The 15,621-nt window shown below is 41.0% G+C and overlaps 1 protein-coding gene across 1 annotated transcript in view; it reads left to right on the top strand.

The window, feature by feature from the left end:
- Positions 1-6,595: 6,595 nt before the first annotated feature.
- Positions 6,596-15,621, top strand: part of PCCA (propionyl-CoA carboxylase subunit alpha) — a 526,460-nt gene continuing 517,434 nt past the window's right edge. Inside the window, exon 1 of the mRNA XM_037143368.2 lies at positions 6,596-6,736. Within this exon, the coding sequence (XP_036999263.2) occupies positions 6,632-6,736 (105 nt within the window). The 5' untranslated portion in view covers positions 6,596-6,631. The remainder of the gene's footprint in view (positions 6,737-15,621) is intronic.

The following is a 15,621-nucleotide window of genomic DNA, read 5'->3' as shown; positions in this document are numbered from 1 at the left end:
GGGGAGGTTCAGAATAGTATAGGAAATGGAGAAGCCAAGGAACTTATATGTGCAACCAACCCATGGGTATGAACTGAAGTGGGGAATGCTGGCTGAGGAGGGATGCAAGGCAGAGGGGAATAAAGGGGAAGAGTGAAATGGGACAAGTGTAATAGCATAATCAATAAAATATACTTAAAAATAAAAGATTTTATTTATTTTTAGAGAGGGGGGAAAGGAGGGAAAAAGAGATGGAGAGAAATACTGATGTGTGAAAGAAATATCAACCAGATGCCTGTCGTATGTTCTCAGCTGGGGACCTGGCCTGCAACTCAGGCATGTGCCCAACTGGTAATTTAACTGGAGACCTTTTGGTTTACAGGCTGGCACTCAATCCACTGACCTACACCAGCCAGGACTGATCATGTTGTTTTTATCTTTCATATTTATTGATTTATTGAACCAACCTTGCATCTCTGATAATGTTCAACCAGATATGAGTGGGATATGAGTAAATCCCGCTTGATTATGATGTATGATTTTTTAAAAAGATTTTATTTATTTTAGAGAGGAAGAGAAGGAGAGGATAGAAACATCAATGTGTGGTGGCCTCTTGTACCTCTTTGAGTCCCCTGTTGGGAACTGGCCTGCAACCCAGGCATGTGGCCTGACTGGGAATCGAACCTTGATCGTGTGGTTCGCAGGCCCATGCTCAATCCACTGAGCTACACCAGCCAGGGCTTGATGTATGATTTTTTTTTAATGTATTGCTACATGTAGTTTTCTAATATTTTGTTGAGGATTTTAGCATCTATATTGGCCTATAAATTTTATTTGTTCCTGTCTTTTTCTGGTTTTGGAATTAGGGTAATGCTGGTCTCATGAAATGAGCTTAAGAGTCTTCCCTCCTCTTGAATTTTTTTCTGAAATAGTTTGAGGAGAGGTGTTAGTTCTCAGAATGTTTGGTGAAATTCACCTCTGAAGTTATCCACCGGAGGACTTTTGTTTGTGGGGAGTTTTTTTGATTACTGCTTCAATTTTGCTAGTTGTAATCTGTCTATTCAGATTTTCTTATTCTTCCTGATTGAATTTGGGAAGATCATATGCTTCTATGAATTTACTCATTTTGTTCAGATTGTCCAATTTGTTGGCATATACTGGTAGTTGTCCATATTTTCTTACAAATCTTTGTATTTCTTTGGTGTCAGTTGTTACTTGTCTTCCATTTCTAATTTTATTTATTTGGGTCCCCTCTCTTTTTTTCTTGATCCTGGTTAAAGGTCTGTCAGTCTTGTTTGTCTTTTCAAAGAACCAAGTCTTGGATGCATTTGTCCTTCGTATGATTTTTTTAGAGTCTATTTCATTTATGTCTGCCCTGATATTTATTATTTTCTTCTTCTACTTACTTTGGGCTTTGTTTGTTGTTCTTTCTCCAGTTCCTTTAAGCATAAAGTTAGATTGTTTATTTGAGCTTTTTCTTGTTTTGGAGATAGGCCTGTAATGCCATAAATTTCTCTCTTATGAGAGAGAATCCAGTCTAATCACTGGATTATTAAAATTTCTTTTACCTTATCCAACTTTTTAAAAATCAAAATCTTTTTTATCTTGTCAGCTTTTGTATTGTATTGGTGAAAGAGTATGTGTATCTTTTTTCACACTGGACAAGGCGCAGTATGTGCAACAGCGATTCACATGATTTAGCCTCAAAGCCTTGAAGAACAAGATTACATATACTGTAAAGTATGCATATGTATGCTCTAGTTAGTCATGTTGTTCAAATATGGTAAGTCCAACTGCTGGATTGTTATTGATACATAAAAGCAGACCTTGGGGACTTAGCACTGCTTGAGGCATTTCAGTGTTGAGTAGAATATGTATAATATATAGGCATAGGTGGCAGTTACTTTTCTTATTTTTTGGATATTGTACTTTGGTGAAATACTGATTTATTCAGGAGGCTAATGTTACTTGTTAACTTTACTTCCTTTCAAAACCCTAGGTTTTGGGTACATGCTCTTTTCTTTTTATTAGCAAAGAGTTTGGTATATCTTTAGGAGCAAAATTCTTCCTAGCTTATCTCCTGAAATGGGGTGTAGAAATAAGCTTTCTTAGAATATACAAGAAATAGTTGTTATTTATTTATACCTTTTTATTTTTATTTTGCAAATCAGAAATGTTTTTAAGAAGTACAGCATTGCCCTGGTGTGCTCAGTGGGTTGGACCTTCTTTTGCAGATGCCCATGCCTGTGTGGTGGGCCAGGTCCCTGGTTGGGCATGCTGGGGACATGTGAGAGGCAGCCAATTGATGTTTCTCTTTCAAATTGATGTTTCTCTCCTCTCTTTCTCCCTTCCTTCCCTCCCTCTCTTAAAAAAATCATTGAGATACTGAGGCTTCTTCCATCAGTGCCTATAGAAGTCTTGGCAGATGAACAGAGGAGAAAGAGGGTGAAGGGCTGCATGGATATCTTTATGAGTCAAGCCTAGAGGCTGATGTGTTTTAACTTCCACTCACATTCCATTGACTAGGATGCAGGTATATTACCACATCTAATTATAAAGGAGGCTAGGAAATGTTGCCTAGCAGTGTGCATAGAGGGAAGGATTAACATGTCTGGAGACCAGTTATCTAGTCCTTCATGTCCACAACTATTTTAGATATTTTTCTTACAATCTATAACTTTAAAGGGAGAGGGCAAAGATACATAGTAATGCTCTATTATTTAGGACACATATTTGGCTACTGTAACAAAGACAAACCAAACCAAACCATGGATACTTTAAGAAGATACAAAGTTTTTGCATAATAATATGAGCAAAACATTCCAGGGCTGATATGGAAGTTCTACAATGTCAGGTACCTAGAAGCTCCCTGTGCCTTGTTTTCCTTTTCTCAACACCTGTCTGTGTCCTTATCATCTAAGATGACAACTTTGCTCTTTCCCACCCTTTGTGCCCACATTCTGACAAGCTGGGAACAGGAGTAGAGAAAGTGGAAGGCATGTCCATTCCCTTTAAGGACACAACCCCAAAGTTCCCCATGCCACTTCTGCTTGCATTCAATTGGTCAAAGCTTAGTAGCCTGGCTATGATGGATGTTGGTAGACATAGTTCTTACCTGAGGGTCATGTACCCAATTGAATTGTGAGAGTTCTTTTACTAAATAAGCAAGAGGAAGATAGACTTTAGAGGACAACTAGGGTTTTCTGCCACAGTCCATCCCCTCATCATTCATATAGTTATGTACAACTTCTCTCATTCTTATTCCACATATCAGTCAGGGTTCAGTCAGTGAAGTAGAATTGTTATGAATAATAGAGGAGCATGTCTATTCCTACTATGCATTCTTGAACTGGAGATATAATCAAGATGTGGGCTCAGGAATACATTAGGCTCACTTTGCCATAGCCCCAAGTGAAAACTCCACTAAGCACCTACATAAAACTCTACTCTCTTTCACTACAACAAAATGACATTTTTGAGTTTCCAAGAATCATTATCAGTTCAGAGCCAAAGTCACAGTAATCCCTGGAAAATCTGGTGTTTTTCTCTTTCCCAGTGCAAACTCGCCTTAGTCAGTGCTTATAGGCTCCTTTCAGAGGATCAGAAAAAGAGCAATAAAAACAAGTTTCCTGAAGCATTGGAAGAGGTGGACAAGTTGGAATTTGAGGGGTAGATGAGAAACCAAGTATGTCTGCCTGACAAATGGGAATGTGAGGATTTCATGGAGGGTTCAATGAGAAGCTGTTATTTCTGGATAGTTACTATCTCTGTGGGTCTGCAATCAGACATCTAGTCATAGACTTGGGGTTGTTGGTAGTCAGCAGGGCTAGCAGTTGGGCAAAATAAGCTAGATGTTGGTGGAGATTGAGGACAAACAGACTTAGGAAACTGTGTTACTTATCTTATGATAACAACCTTCTGAGAGTAATGGCTACCACTTCACTCCTGCCTAAACATCTTACAAATTCCTATTTTTGGTTAACTCTAACTAGGTACCACATAGGGAACAGGATTTGAAGAAATAGTTTCCAAACCAGCATACCTAGTCTGCACTTACTCCCACTTGAAGAGAGCCAAATGTGTGTAGCTCAAAGGTCAGGACCCCTGGGTAGAATGTACTCTTGCTATCTCTTGCCCATCAGCTGGTCGTGATTTCTGAATTTACACCCCCATGTTCTCTCTGCTCCAATGCCACCATACAACAGTACAGTAGACAGCTAACTGGAATAAGACACAATGGATCAAGAATAAGATTGACATTAAGAGGAACTCTGGAAGCTAGAAGATCATGTAAAGATGCTTTCAGAAGTCTGAAAGAAGATTCATGCTTCTGGCCATGACATCGTAACTGGCTACACATTGCTTCCGGATAAAATAACTGGTTCCCTTCCACTATGGATAAGTAGGAAATTGGACAAAATATCTGAAAACTGTTTTCAGACATTGGTAATGAGAAGCAGGTTTCTGGAGATGATAAGCATCTCCAAGTGTGTGGCAAAGCTCAGACAAGAACTGTTCAGTTCAAAATGCCAATGATTCTTCCTTGAAACCACCGTATTAGAATTACAGGTTATATCAGTGATAGTGACAGCAACATTGTCTAAGATTTTGAAAGTAACCATTTCACCAAACAGGAGCTATGGCATAACAAGGGTCATTAGCTTCCAGCTTCTGGTATGCTATTTTGAGCTTGTCACCATCATCACCACATATTTCAGGTTTTATTGTGTCTGTATCTCACCTCTGAATACTAAATTATGAGTTGTAACATACAGTTTTGGCTGCTATAGTAAAGGTAGAAATAACAGTGATTTAAACAAGGTAAACATTTACTTAATTGTCATGTAACACTCCATGTATTAAGCAATAGAAACTGATGAGAATGCTATATGGCATCAGTAACCTGGACTCCTCCCATCTTATTGTTATGCTATCTTCAACATAGGGCCTCTCCCTGTCTTGTAGGTAAAGGTGGCTGCTCCAGTGCCAACCAGCAGATCTTTCAGAAAGGAGAAAAGCAGAAATCAAGTGCATGCTTCTACTCTTTAAGGGTACAATCCACACATTTCATAATCCAGCCCTCAGTCACATTGCCACACCCCTTGTAAGGGAGGTTGGATAGTGCAGCCTTTAGCCTGGTGGCTATGTGCTCAGCTAAAATTCAAGAACTCTCTTACTGAAGGAATATGTGGAAAATAAATATTATGGAACAAGTACTTTGTGTCACAAGCATCTTTTAAGAAAAGAACTCCTGTAAGATAAAACAGGTAGAAGCTAAGGAGAACCAATTCCAAAAGGTAAAAATGGGGGGAAGAAAAAGAAACAAAAAATCAGGTTTCTAGTGTAGGAAATGATTCCAGCCTTAGATAAAAAAGTGAGAAATGAGGAACTGATATTTCTTTTTATTTTGTCTATCATAAAAGTTCCTATTTACATTTTAAAATCCATTGAATGCCACTGCTTTGATATCCCCAAACATTTTGTTTATGTCTTTTTTGGCACTTGCCACGCTGTAACACAGTCAAGGTTATTTCTGTCTTTGTAAGTCATTTAAGGTGACTGTAGTAGTAGCAAAATAGTTAAGAGCAGAGCCCCTGATTCTGACCTATTTATAGGTAGAAGTGCCTGATGTTTGAGATTGCCTTAAAATACTACAACTCAAAATAAAAAGGGGGAAAATAGATGAAACAAGATTGACAAAATGTTGATTTATTGAAGCTGTTTGATGGATACCTGGGTAATCATAATACAGTTTTCTCTCTGGTGTATGTTTAAAATTTTCCATAATAAAACAAAACAAAAGCCTAGTTCTGAAAAACAGCCAGACCAGGGTTCAAACCCTAGTTTCACCATTTACTAGCTGAGTTACATTACCTCTCTATTAAGTTCAGTTGCTCAGAGTGGGAATAATGTATAGGCCATTGGGGTTCCTGAAAGATTAAATGAGACAGAATTTGAGACATCTAGCACAGGTCTGGCCCTTAGTAGTTTAACTAATAAGGGCGCCTGCTTGCAGGCAACAGAAATGGACTCTGGTTATAGCTAATCTCCTTACAGGCAGATACTACGAGGGAGAAGTAGGAGCTAATCTCCGATCTCCTATTTCTAGACCTAAAGTATTCTCGACCTTACCGCAATCGTCCAAAACCTTACTTTAGTTCGGTGCTTTGCAATATATGCCTTCAAACACACAGAAACATAGTTAGGGTACATGTCTGTAATTCAGAACACTCGGGACTGCAGGGTGGTCATGGGCGGAGGTGACTCACTGACTAAGTGGCCTGGCTGCTGGTGTTGGTTGTTAAGTGAGCATCGGTACAGTACCGGCTGGATCCCGAGCAGGGCAGATACACGCGCCTAACCGACCGCGCTCACTCCCGGGGTGCAGTGGGGCGGGCAGACCAAGGCTGGGTCCCCATCCGCCAGCCACGCTTCCAGCCCTCCCACCTTCCCCGCTGTGCAGGCGCTGATTCTCCCAGCAGTTCCGCTCCACGCTCCTGGGGTCGGTTCTGTCCAGCTCCCACCCCTCCCGCGCGGCGGGAGGCGGGGCCGCAGATCCTGGCCGGTGATTGGCCGAAGCGTAGGCGCTCCCCTTTCCCGCCCCTTTTGGCGAGGTGAGAGGTCATCCCAGGGCCAGTCCGTGGGAGCAGCTATGGCGGGGCTTTGCGTGAGCGTGGGGTCGCTGATCGCAGCGGGACGGCGTGGGCAACGATTGCCGCAGCAGTTGATGCGGAGAGTAGCGCTGCGGACCCTGAAGGTGAGGAGCGGCGGGCTCCCCAGAGGCCTGGACCTCACTGGGTCCAGCCCCGCTCTGCCTTGCTGCGGCCAAGGCCGCGGAGAGGGCCCGGGTGGCAGCCTGTCGACACCGGTGGCTGATTCCTCGGTGGTCAGGGTGGCCTTTCCCTCCGGAGTTCGCACTGGAGCGGGCACAGCTAGCGTCCGTTGCCGCAGCTGGTACTCGGAGGATCGAGGAGGGCAGACGGGCCCCGGGAGCCAGCTGGTATTTTTTTCTGCCCTTTCCCAGGGACTGGCTGACAGGTCTCGGCAGTAATGGACCTGCATTTCCTTTGCACCTTGAGGTTTTTGACTTGTCGTGAGCTTCCCAGGGTGTATTTTTAATAGTCCTTACAGTTTCCATTTTCTTTTGCCTCATTCTTTCCTTGAAGGGACGGACACTGTGGATTGCTGCTGACACAGAGTTAGAGTTGTGAGATTATCTCAACTTTTAAAAAGTATCGTACGATGTCAAGATAATTACCGTTTTTTAGTTTGAGTTGAAAGCCTTTTTAAATTGTATTACATCACAGTATACAGCATATGTATCCTGTGAATTAACTTTTCTTTTCTATGTAGTTGTCAGCCTGATTTTTGTACTTTTCTAAAACACATTTTAAACGCATTTTTTTTTGCCACTGTTTTGTATGTTCTAGGGTTTCACAGTGGCAGCCTTGACTCATATATTGGAGTGTTTGTATGTGGCTGTTAACATTTTTCTCAACACGTAGACTCAAAATTTCTGAGCAAACTTACTTTCCTAACTTACTTTGTTAATAGGGTTTATTAAGTCGCTTGAACAAATTCTTTAAAATGAAAGTCTCCCTGAAAACCACCTGCCACCTGGTTTAGTCTGCTTGTTACACTTCCTTTAATAAATACTAAAAAAAAATGACACATAACTTGATTTATTGTCACTGAAATTTGGAATTGGAAGACATTTTAGAGATTACTGGGTCCATCCTACTTTGTTAAAGAGGAGGGAACCCAGGTGAGCAAGTGAGAGCTGGAGCTGCTCATGACTTGGAAGCTTGCACCTGTATTTGCTTTCTGACTTGTATCAGCTTAGTGTCAACTTTAGAATGCCCTCTCAAAGAACACAATGTTTTTCTGTTGGCACAAAACTTGTTGTTTTATAGTTTTTATTGTTTAAAATTTTAAAATTTTCATCTGAGGGTATATTTATTGATTTTAGAGAGAAAGAGAGATGGAAACATTGATTGGTTGCCTTCCTCCCTGCTTCCCCATTTGTGCCCTAACCAGGGATGGAACCTACAACCTAGGTGTGTGCCCTGGTCAGAGACTGAACCTGCAAACTTTTGGTGCAAGGGATGATGCTCCAGCCAACTGATCCACCTAGCCAGGGCTGTAATTTTTGTTGTTTTTAACCTTTTAACCTTTCTTAACTACATCAATAGGAGTTGCAAGACTTTTATACAGCATGGTGTAGTGGAAAAGTACGGGCTTTGGGCTTACATAGGTAAAGTTCTGTACAACAAGAATTAGACAAGTCATTTTGCTTCAGCTATTTTTTCCCCCCAATAAATCTTTATGGAACATTTCCTCTATGGTTCTATGGAGAGGTCCTGGTGCTATAAGAAAATAGAAGAGGGGGACTTGACCAAGTCATTATTTTGAGTTTTATGTCCTAGATACTGTTATGATGTTTTACTTGAATTAATTTATTCAGTCCTCACAACAGCCGTATAACTCCATATACAGATCAAGAAATTGAAGCATACAGTATTAATGCAACTTGCTCAAAACTACAGAACTAGTAAATGACAGATCTGGGATGTAGAACCCAGTACCGGTACTGTAGTACCGAAGGTAAGGGAGTGTTCTTTGGAGGTGAAATAAATTTTGAAGGAGAAAATGACTTTTCTAGGCAAAGAGGGAAGAGATGAGTCTTATATATGAAAGAACATTACCCGTGGCAAGAGGGCATGACAGGATAGAACTGAGAAAAATTTGAGGCTCAGGTACAGAGACTATATGGTGCTGGAGAGGTATGAGTCAGGCCCAACCATGCTGGGCCTTGTAGACCATGCTGTTAGGTTTGGTGTTTATCTTATAGCAATGGGAAGCCATGTAACATATTTTAGATTGGAGAAGCTCAGAGAGAGGAAAGCTGTTACTGTACTTACTGCTATATACTTGTTATGCACTTACAGTAGGACACAGGTGGCAAACACAAGGCCTGCGGGTTGAATCTGGCCCTCCACCTTGTTTTATCTGGCCTGGCATCTTGTTTCTACCCATGGCAGCGCTGAGCTCTTGCTGAACTGTTAAGCAGTAGTTACATTTTTACAGTCCTAAAATTGCATTTGGCCCTTTGAAGGCAATTGTGAGGCTGATGTGGCCCCTGGTGAAAATGAGTTTGACAACCCTGCTGTAGGATATTTAAGCTTTGATTTTTCTTATTCTGTTTCTTCCTTTCATTGTGTTGCCAGAGACTGCATCTGGTCTATTTCTGTGTGCTTAGCTTGACACAGTTAGCGCTGCTGAATATGTGACAATACTGACTAGAGTGGGGAGTTACTTTTGCCAGTAAAGGATTCCTCCTGGGGGTGGGAACAATCTCTGAAGTTCACTATTGCGTTAGGGGAAATTGAGCTGCTACTTAGTTTCTGTCCATGCTTCTTGTATGTGAACTTGAAATATGCCCCACTGAGTCTATGTTCGAAGCAGAAGTTTTTGAAGATTTTATGCTTCCCATTTGTCCCTCTACCTCTGCAAGCCATTTGGTTGGTTATTGTAGAAAGCAACTGCTAACTCTAAACTCTAGTCTAGGGAATTCTAACCATTCATTTATCCAGTTGGCAGAATTGGCTTGCTTCTAGGGTATATGCAGCATTTATCTTATCTTTCTTATTTATTTATTTATTTAATTTATTTATTATCTTCACCCAAGGATATGTTTATTGATTTTTAGAGAGAGAGAAAGAGAGGGTGAGGGGAGAGGAGAGAGAGAAAGAGAAAGAAACATCCAGGTGAGAGAGAAACATTGATTTATTGCCTCCCATATGTGCACTGACCAGAGATCGATCTGGCAGTTTTGATATGTGCCCTGACCAGGAACTGGCCAACCTTTTTTTTTTTTTTGGTGTACGTAAAGACACTCCAACCAACTGAGGGACCGAGTCAGGGCTGTAGAGTTCACAATTTAGTCTTATTTGTTCTGTGTATCAGCATTTACAAAACATTGTATTTAAACACTCAGTTTTTTCCTCTGTCTACATTTTAAAAATATTTTATGTATTTATCTTTAGAGGAGAAAGGAAGGGGAGAGGGAGAGAAATATCAATGTATGGTTGCCTCTTGTGCATCTCCTGCTGGGAACTGGCCCACAATCCAGGCATGTACCTTGACAGGGAATCAAACCTCGATCCTTTGGTTCTTGGCTCATGCTCAATCACTGATCTACACCAGCCATGGCCTCTTTTTACATTTTTCGGTACGCACAGGATATTGGGTTTTTGGTGATTGCTAGAGTTTATTGAACTTTTACCTTGGTGAGATCAATTTATGGCTCCTTCACTCAGTTTTGGGGATAGTTTCTTCTTTGAAGCAGAATGCATCTTGATAAAAAGTTAACCTATTGACAGAATTGTTTAGTATATTTATTTGAATGCCACTGTGGATATGGTAAGACCAACAGTAGTTTTTGGCAGAACTAGTGTTTGAATTATTCATTAAGGTAATTGCTACTTAGGACTTCGGGCCAAGATGGAGGCATAGGTAGATACACTGTGCCTCCTTGCACAATCAGAAGAAGTACAACAACAAATTTAAAAACAAAAAATAACCACAACTGCCAGGAAATTGAACTGTATGGAAGTCTGACAACCAAGGAGTTAAAGAAGAAACATTTATTCAGACAGGTAGGAGGGGTGGAGATGGGCAGCAGGGTGCAGAGGACTCACAACAAGGTGGCAGCTGGAAGACCAGGGCAGGCAAAGCAGTGGCTGGCAGACAGGGTGGTCCCACATTTGCATCTGGATAAACTGGGAGGAAGAACTGGGGAGCAAGACAGACTGCACAACCCAGGGTTCCAGTGCAGGGAAATAAAGCCTCAAAAACTCTGAATGAAAAAACCTGTGGGGGGTTGAGGCGGAGGGGGAAATTTCCAGCCTCACGGGAGAGTTTCTTGGAAAGACCCACAGGGTCCTAGCATGCACACAAACCCACCCACCTGGGAATCAGCACCAGAAGGGCCCAATTTGATTGTGGGTAGCAGCGGAAGTGACTGAAAGCTGGCAGAGAGCTGAACAAGCAGCATTGTTCCTTCTTGGACCCCTCCCCCACATACCGCATCAGCAACATGGGTTGCCCTGCTCTGGTGAACACCTAAGGCTCTGCCCCTTACTACATAACAGACCCTCCAAGACAAAAAAAAAAAAAAAAAAAAAAAGAGGCGCAAATGAAAGAACAATGAAAGTTCTAGAAAACATACAACTAAGCAATGAAGAGATAGCCAACCTATTAGATGCACAGTTCAAAACACTGGTAATCAGGATGTGCACAAAATTGGTTGAATATGGCCACAAATTAGAGGAAAAAATGAAAGCTATGAAAAGTGAAATAAAGGAAAATGTACATGGCACCAACAGTGATGGGAAGGCAACCAGTACTCAAATCAATCTCTGAGAGCCTTTGATCAATCTTTGATCAATCTCAAATCAATCAGTGGTTTGGAGCAGAAGGAAGAAAGAAACATTCAACTAGAACAGAATGAAGAAACAAGAATTCAAAAAAATGAGGAGAGCCTTAGGAACCTCCGGGACAACTTGAAACTATCCATCGTCCGAATCATAAGGGTGCCAGAAGGAGAAGAGGAAGAGCAAGAAATTGAGAACTTATTTGAAAAAAATGATGAAGGGAAATTTCCCCAATCTGGCAAAGGAAAAGACTTTGGAAGGCTTCCAGGAAGTCCAGGAAGCCCAGAGAGTCCCGAAGATGTTGGACCCAAGGTGGAACACATCAACGCACCCCATAATTACATTAGCCAAGATGAAAGATAAGGAGAGAATCTTAAAAGCAGCAAGAGAAAAGGAGACAGTTATCGCCAAAGGAGTTCCCAAGGACTATCAGCTGATTTCTCGAAATCTTACAGGCAAGAAGGTGCTGGAAAGAAGTATTCCAAGTCATGAAAGGCAAGGACCTACATCCAAGATTCCTCTATCTAGCAACGCTATCATTTAGAATGGAAGGGCAGATAAAGTGCTTCCCGCATAATGTCAAGTTCAAGGAGTTCATTATCACCCAGACCTTATGTGAAATTTTAAAGGGACTTATCTAAGAAAAAGATAAAAAATACGAACAGTAAAATGACAACAAACTCACAAATATCAACAACCGAACCTAAAAAAAACAAAAACAAAAACAAAAACAAAAATGAACTAAGCAGACAACTAGAATAGGAATGGATTCACAGAAATACAGATCCCATGGAGGGTTATCAGTGGGGGAGGGAAAGAGGGAAATTAGGGGAAAAGGTACAGGGAATAAGAAGCACAAACGGTAGATACAAAATACACAGGGGGAGGTTAAGAATATTATGGGAAATGGAGAAGCCAAAGAACTTGTATGTACAACCCATGGACATGAACTAAGGTGGGGGAATGCTGGTGGGAGGAGGAGTACATGGTGGAAAGGAATAAAAGGGAGGAAAAAATGGGACAACTGAATAGCATAATCAATAAAAAATTGATTTTAAGAAAAGATAATTGCTACTGAATTTATGAGTTTTGGCTGTCACATGAGGTCATGTGGAAAATGTGAAAGTAGGTGTACCTTAGTTTAGAAAAGGATATTTATTTCCTTGTTTGCTGTGGCTGGAAGGCATGCATCCGATTTGCCCAGAAGGCATATATTCACCCTCCTCTTTTTGGTTAGCAGTTATTATATGCTTACTGTAATATATGCAGAACTGCGATAGGCATCTTACACATTTTCATTTAATCCTTGTAGTAGCCTATATCCCAGATAAGTACTGTTATCATTCCTAATTTACGTAGGAGGAAATTATATTAAATGTTAGAGCCAACATTGGAACGCAAGTCAGAATCTGAGTGTAGACCAAATCTCTTAATTCATATATTATTCTTTAATGCTAACTTCCAAATGGTCTGGTGTAATTTTAAGAATGAAGTACATTTTTCCTGCACGATTGGATTTAGTTTGTGTAATACCTTACATTTCCTTGGTGCTTTACAGTTTACGAAGGTTCATTTGATCTTTTTAACAACTCTGTAGGGAAGCAGGGGAGGTATAGGAAAGCAGATGGAGTCTAGAGAAATTATTTACTCACTGTTGCATAGCTATAAAGCAGTGGAGCAAGGAGTTGATCCAGGTCTTGTGACTCTGAAGGTGATGCTACTTCCCATGTGTTAGCAGGCATTTTTTTTCTAAGTGTGGAAAACATGGGAAATCTTTATTCTTGCAGGAGAAAACAATGGAGCATGCTATGGGGAAGTCATTCTGTACATGCTGACCCTTCTTTCTCCTTTTGGTTGTAAAGGCTATACAGTCTTTATAAATAAATGGAGTTCATTAAAGTTTTTCCTCAAACTACTGTTGCTTGGAAGTATTTTAAAGAATTTTGAACTGGGCTTGTAGCTAGTTTCTTACATGCTTAACAAAAACAGTAAACATTGACTTCTGTCAAGATGGAGGTGTAGGTGGAAACACCTTGCGTGTGCGCACAACCAAATCTAAAAACAATAAAGTTTTAACAACAATAAATGCAACCAAACCACACAGAAAATCGACAATACGGAGTCTGAAAACAACAAAATGCTCAGCTAAACTGGTAAGCATGGTGAAGCCAGCAGCGGAGCGGGTTGGCCAAAACGATCCCCGACTGGGGTGGTGTGCGAGCAGCCAAAGGCACGGATCCCAGGTGCGGGCTAGCTAGGGGCGGACACAGGGAAGAGGCGCGGCTGGCTGTCTGTGGTCAGTTGAGCATTTGCGTGCAGATAAACCAGTGAAGAGGCGAGCATTGAGACTGCACATTGCAGGGCGGTGGGCTTGCACATTTCTGCTCAGATAAACAGACAGGTGAGCGGCAGGACGAACTGAGTGAGCGAAGAGGGCTGAGATTGCTCCCTCTCTGACCCCGCCCCCACATACAGAGTCACAAACCAGCTACCTGGGTGGCCCCGCCCTGGTAAACAACTAAGGCTCCGCTCCTCATACATAACAGGCATAAACATATCAAAACATGGCTCAAGAACAACTTAGAGCCCCAGAGCTGATAAATCTAAATAATGAAGAAATAGCCAAACTATCAGATGCACAGTTCAAAACACTCGTGATCAGGATGCTCACAGAACTGGTTGATTTTAGTCACAAATTAGAGGAACATACGAAGGCTAAATTAATTGAAATTAATGGTAATGCACAGGAAACCAATAGTAATGGAAAGGAGACTGGGACTCAAATCAAGGGAGTAGACCAGGAGGAAGGAAAAAATGACCAAACACAAAAGAATGAAGAAACAAGAATTCAAAAATACGAGGAGAGGCTTAGGAACCTCCAGGACATCTTTAAACGTTCCAACATCCAAATTATAGGGGTACCAGAAGGGGAAGAGGAATAGTCACTAGTGGAAACCTTATTTGAACAAATAATAAAAGAGAACTTCCCCAAAATGGCAAAGGAAATAGACTTGCAGGAAATCCAGGAAGCTCAGAGAGTGCCAAAGAAGTTGGACCCAAGAAGGAACACACCAAGGCACATCATAATTACTTTAGCCAAAATTAAAATGAAGGAGAGAATCCTAGAAGCAGCAAGAGATAAGGGGACAGTCACCTACAAAGGAGTTCCCATCAGACTATCAGCTGATTTCTCAAAAGAGACCTTACAGGCAAGAAGGGGCTGGAAAGAAGTATTCCAAGTCATGAAAACCAAAGCCCTACAACCGAGATTGCTGTATCTAGCAAAGCTTTCATTTAGAATGGAAGGACAGATAAAGTGCTTCTCAAATAAGACCAAATTCAAGGAGTTCATCATCACCAAGCCCTTATTATATGAAATATTAAAGGGATTTAGCTAAGAAAAAGAAGATAAGAAGATGAACAGTGAAAGGACAGCAAACTCACAGTTATCAACAACCACACCTAAAACAAAAGCAAATTAAGAGGACAGCTAGATCAGGAGTGAACCATAGAAATGAAGATCATATGCAGGGTTAGCAGCAGGGGAGTGGGAGAAGGAGAAGGGGGGGGAAGGTACAGAAAATAAGTAGCTTAGACAGTAGATAGAAAATAGATAGGGGGAGTGTAAGAATAGTATGGGAAATACAGAATCTAAAGAACTTGAGGCACGTGTTCATGAACTAAAGGGGGGGAATGGTGGGGGAGGGGTGTGCAGGGTGGAGGGGAACAGAGGGGGGAAATAGAACAAATGTAATGGCATAATCAACAAAAAATTTAAGTAAACAAACAGACAAACAAAAAACAATAAACATTGACATTCTGTGTATAAGTCCAAATGAGCAGATTTTTGCTAACTTGTCCCACGCATTAAAAAAATTGTTGTAGCTCTACAAAATTGTCTGATTTTTGAACTGTGTTCTTTATAACTTTGAATTTCCATGAAAGTGAAACAGGAGTAAACAGGAACAAGGAACTTTTATGAGCCAACTACAAACCAGTTCAGGCTCACTGTGGGAAAGCTCCAAACCCTTGTTTCTCCCTAGTAGTTGTCCTGCTGTTATAATTTTGTCTGCTTGTGCCATTTCTACTTCTAGTTACTTGAATAACCAGGGGCATTCATGTTTTATAAAATTTGGGGCCATATTATCACTAACTCATATGTGTACAAACTATATGTTTTCTTTTTTGATAATGGTGCTAAAATATG

The sequence above is a fragment of the Artibeus jamaicensis genome, unplaced genomic scaffold (assembly GCF_021234435.1).
Source record: "Artibeus jamaicensis isolate MK-2021 breed Jamaican fruit bat unplaced genomic scaffold, CSHL_Jam_final contig_1819, whole genome shotgun sequence".
NCBI classification, from domain to species: Eukaryota; Metazoa; Chordata; class Mammalia; order Chiroptera; family Phyllostomidae; genus Artibeus; species Artibeus jamaicensis.
Note: the sequence above shows the minus strand (reverse complement) of the source record. Positions and strands in the feature narration are given on the sequence as shown.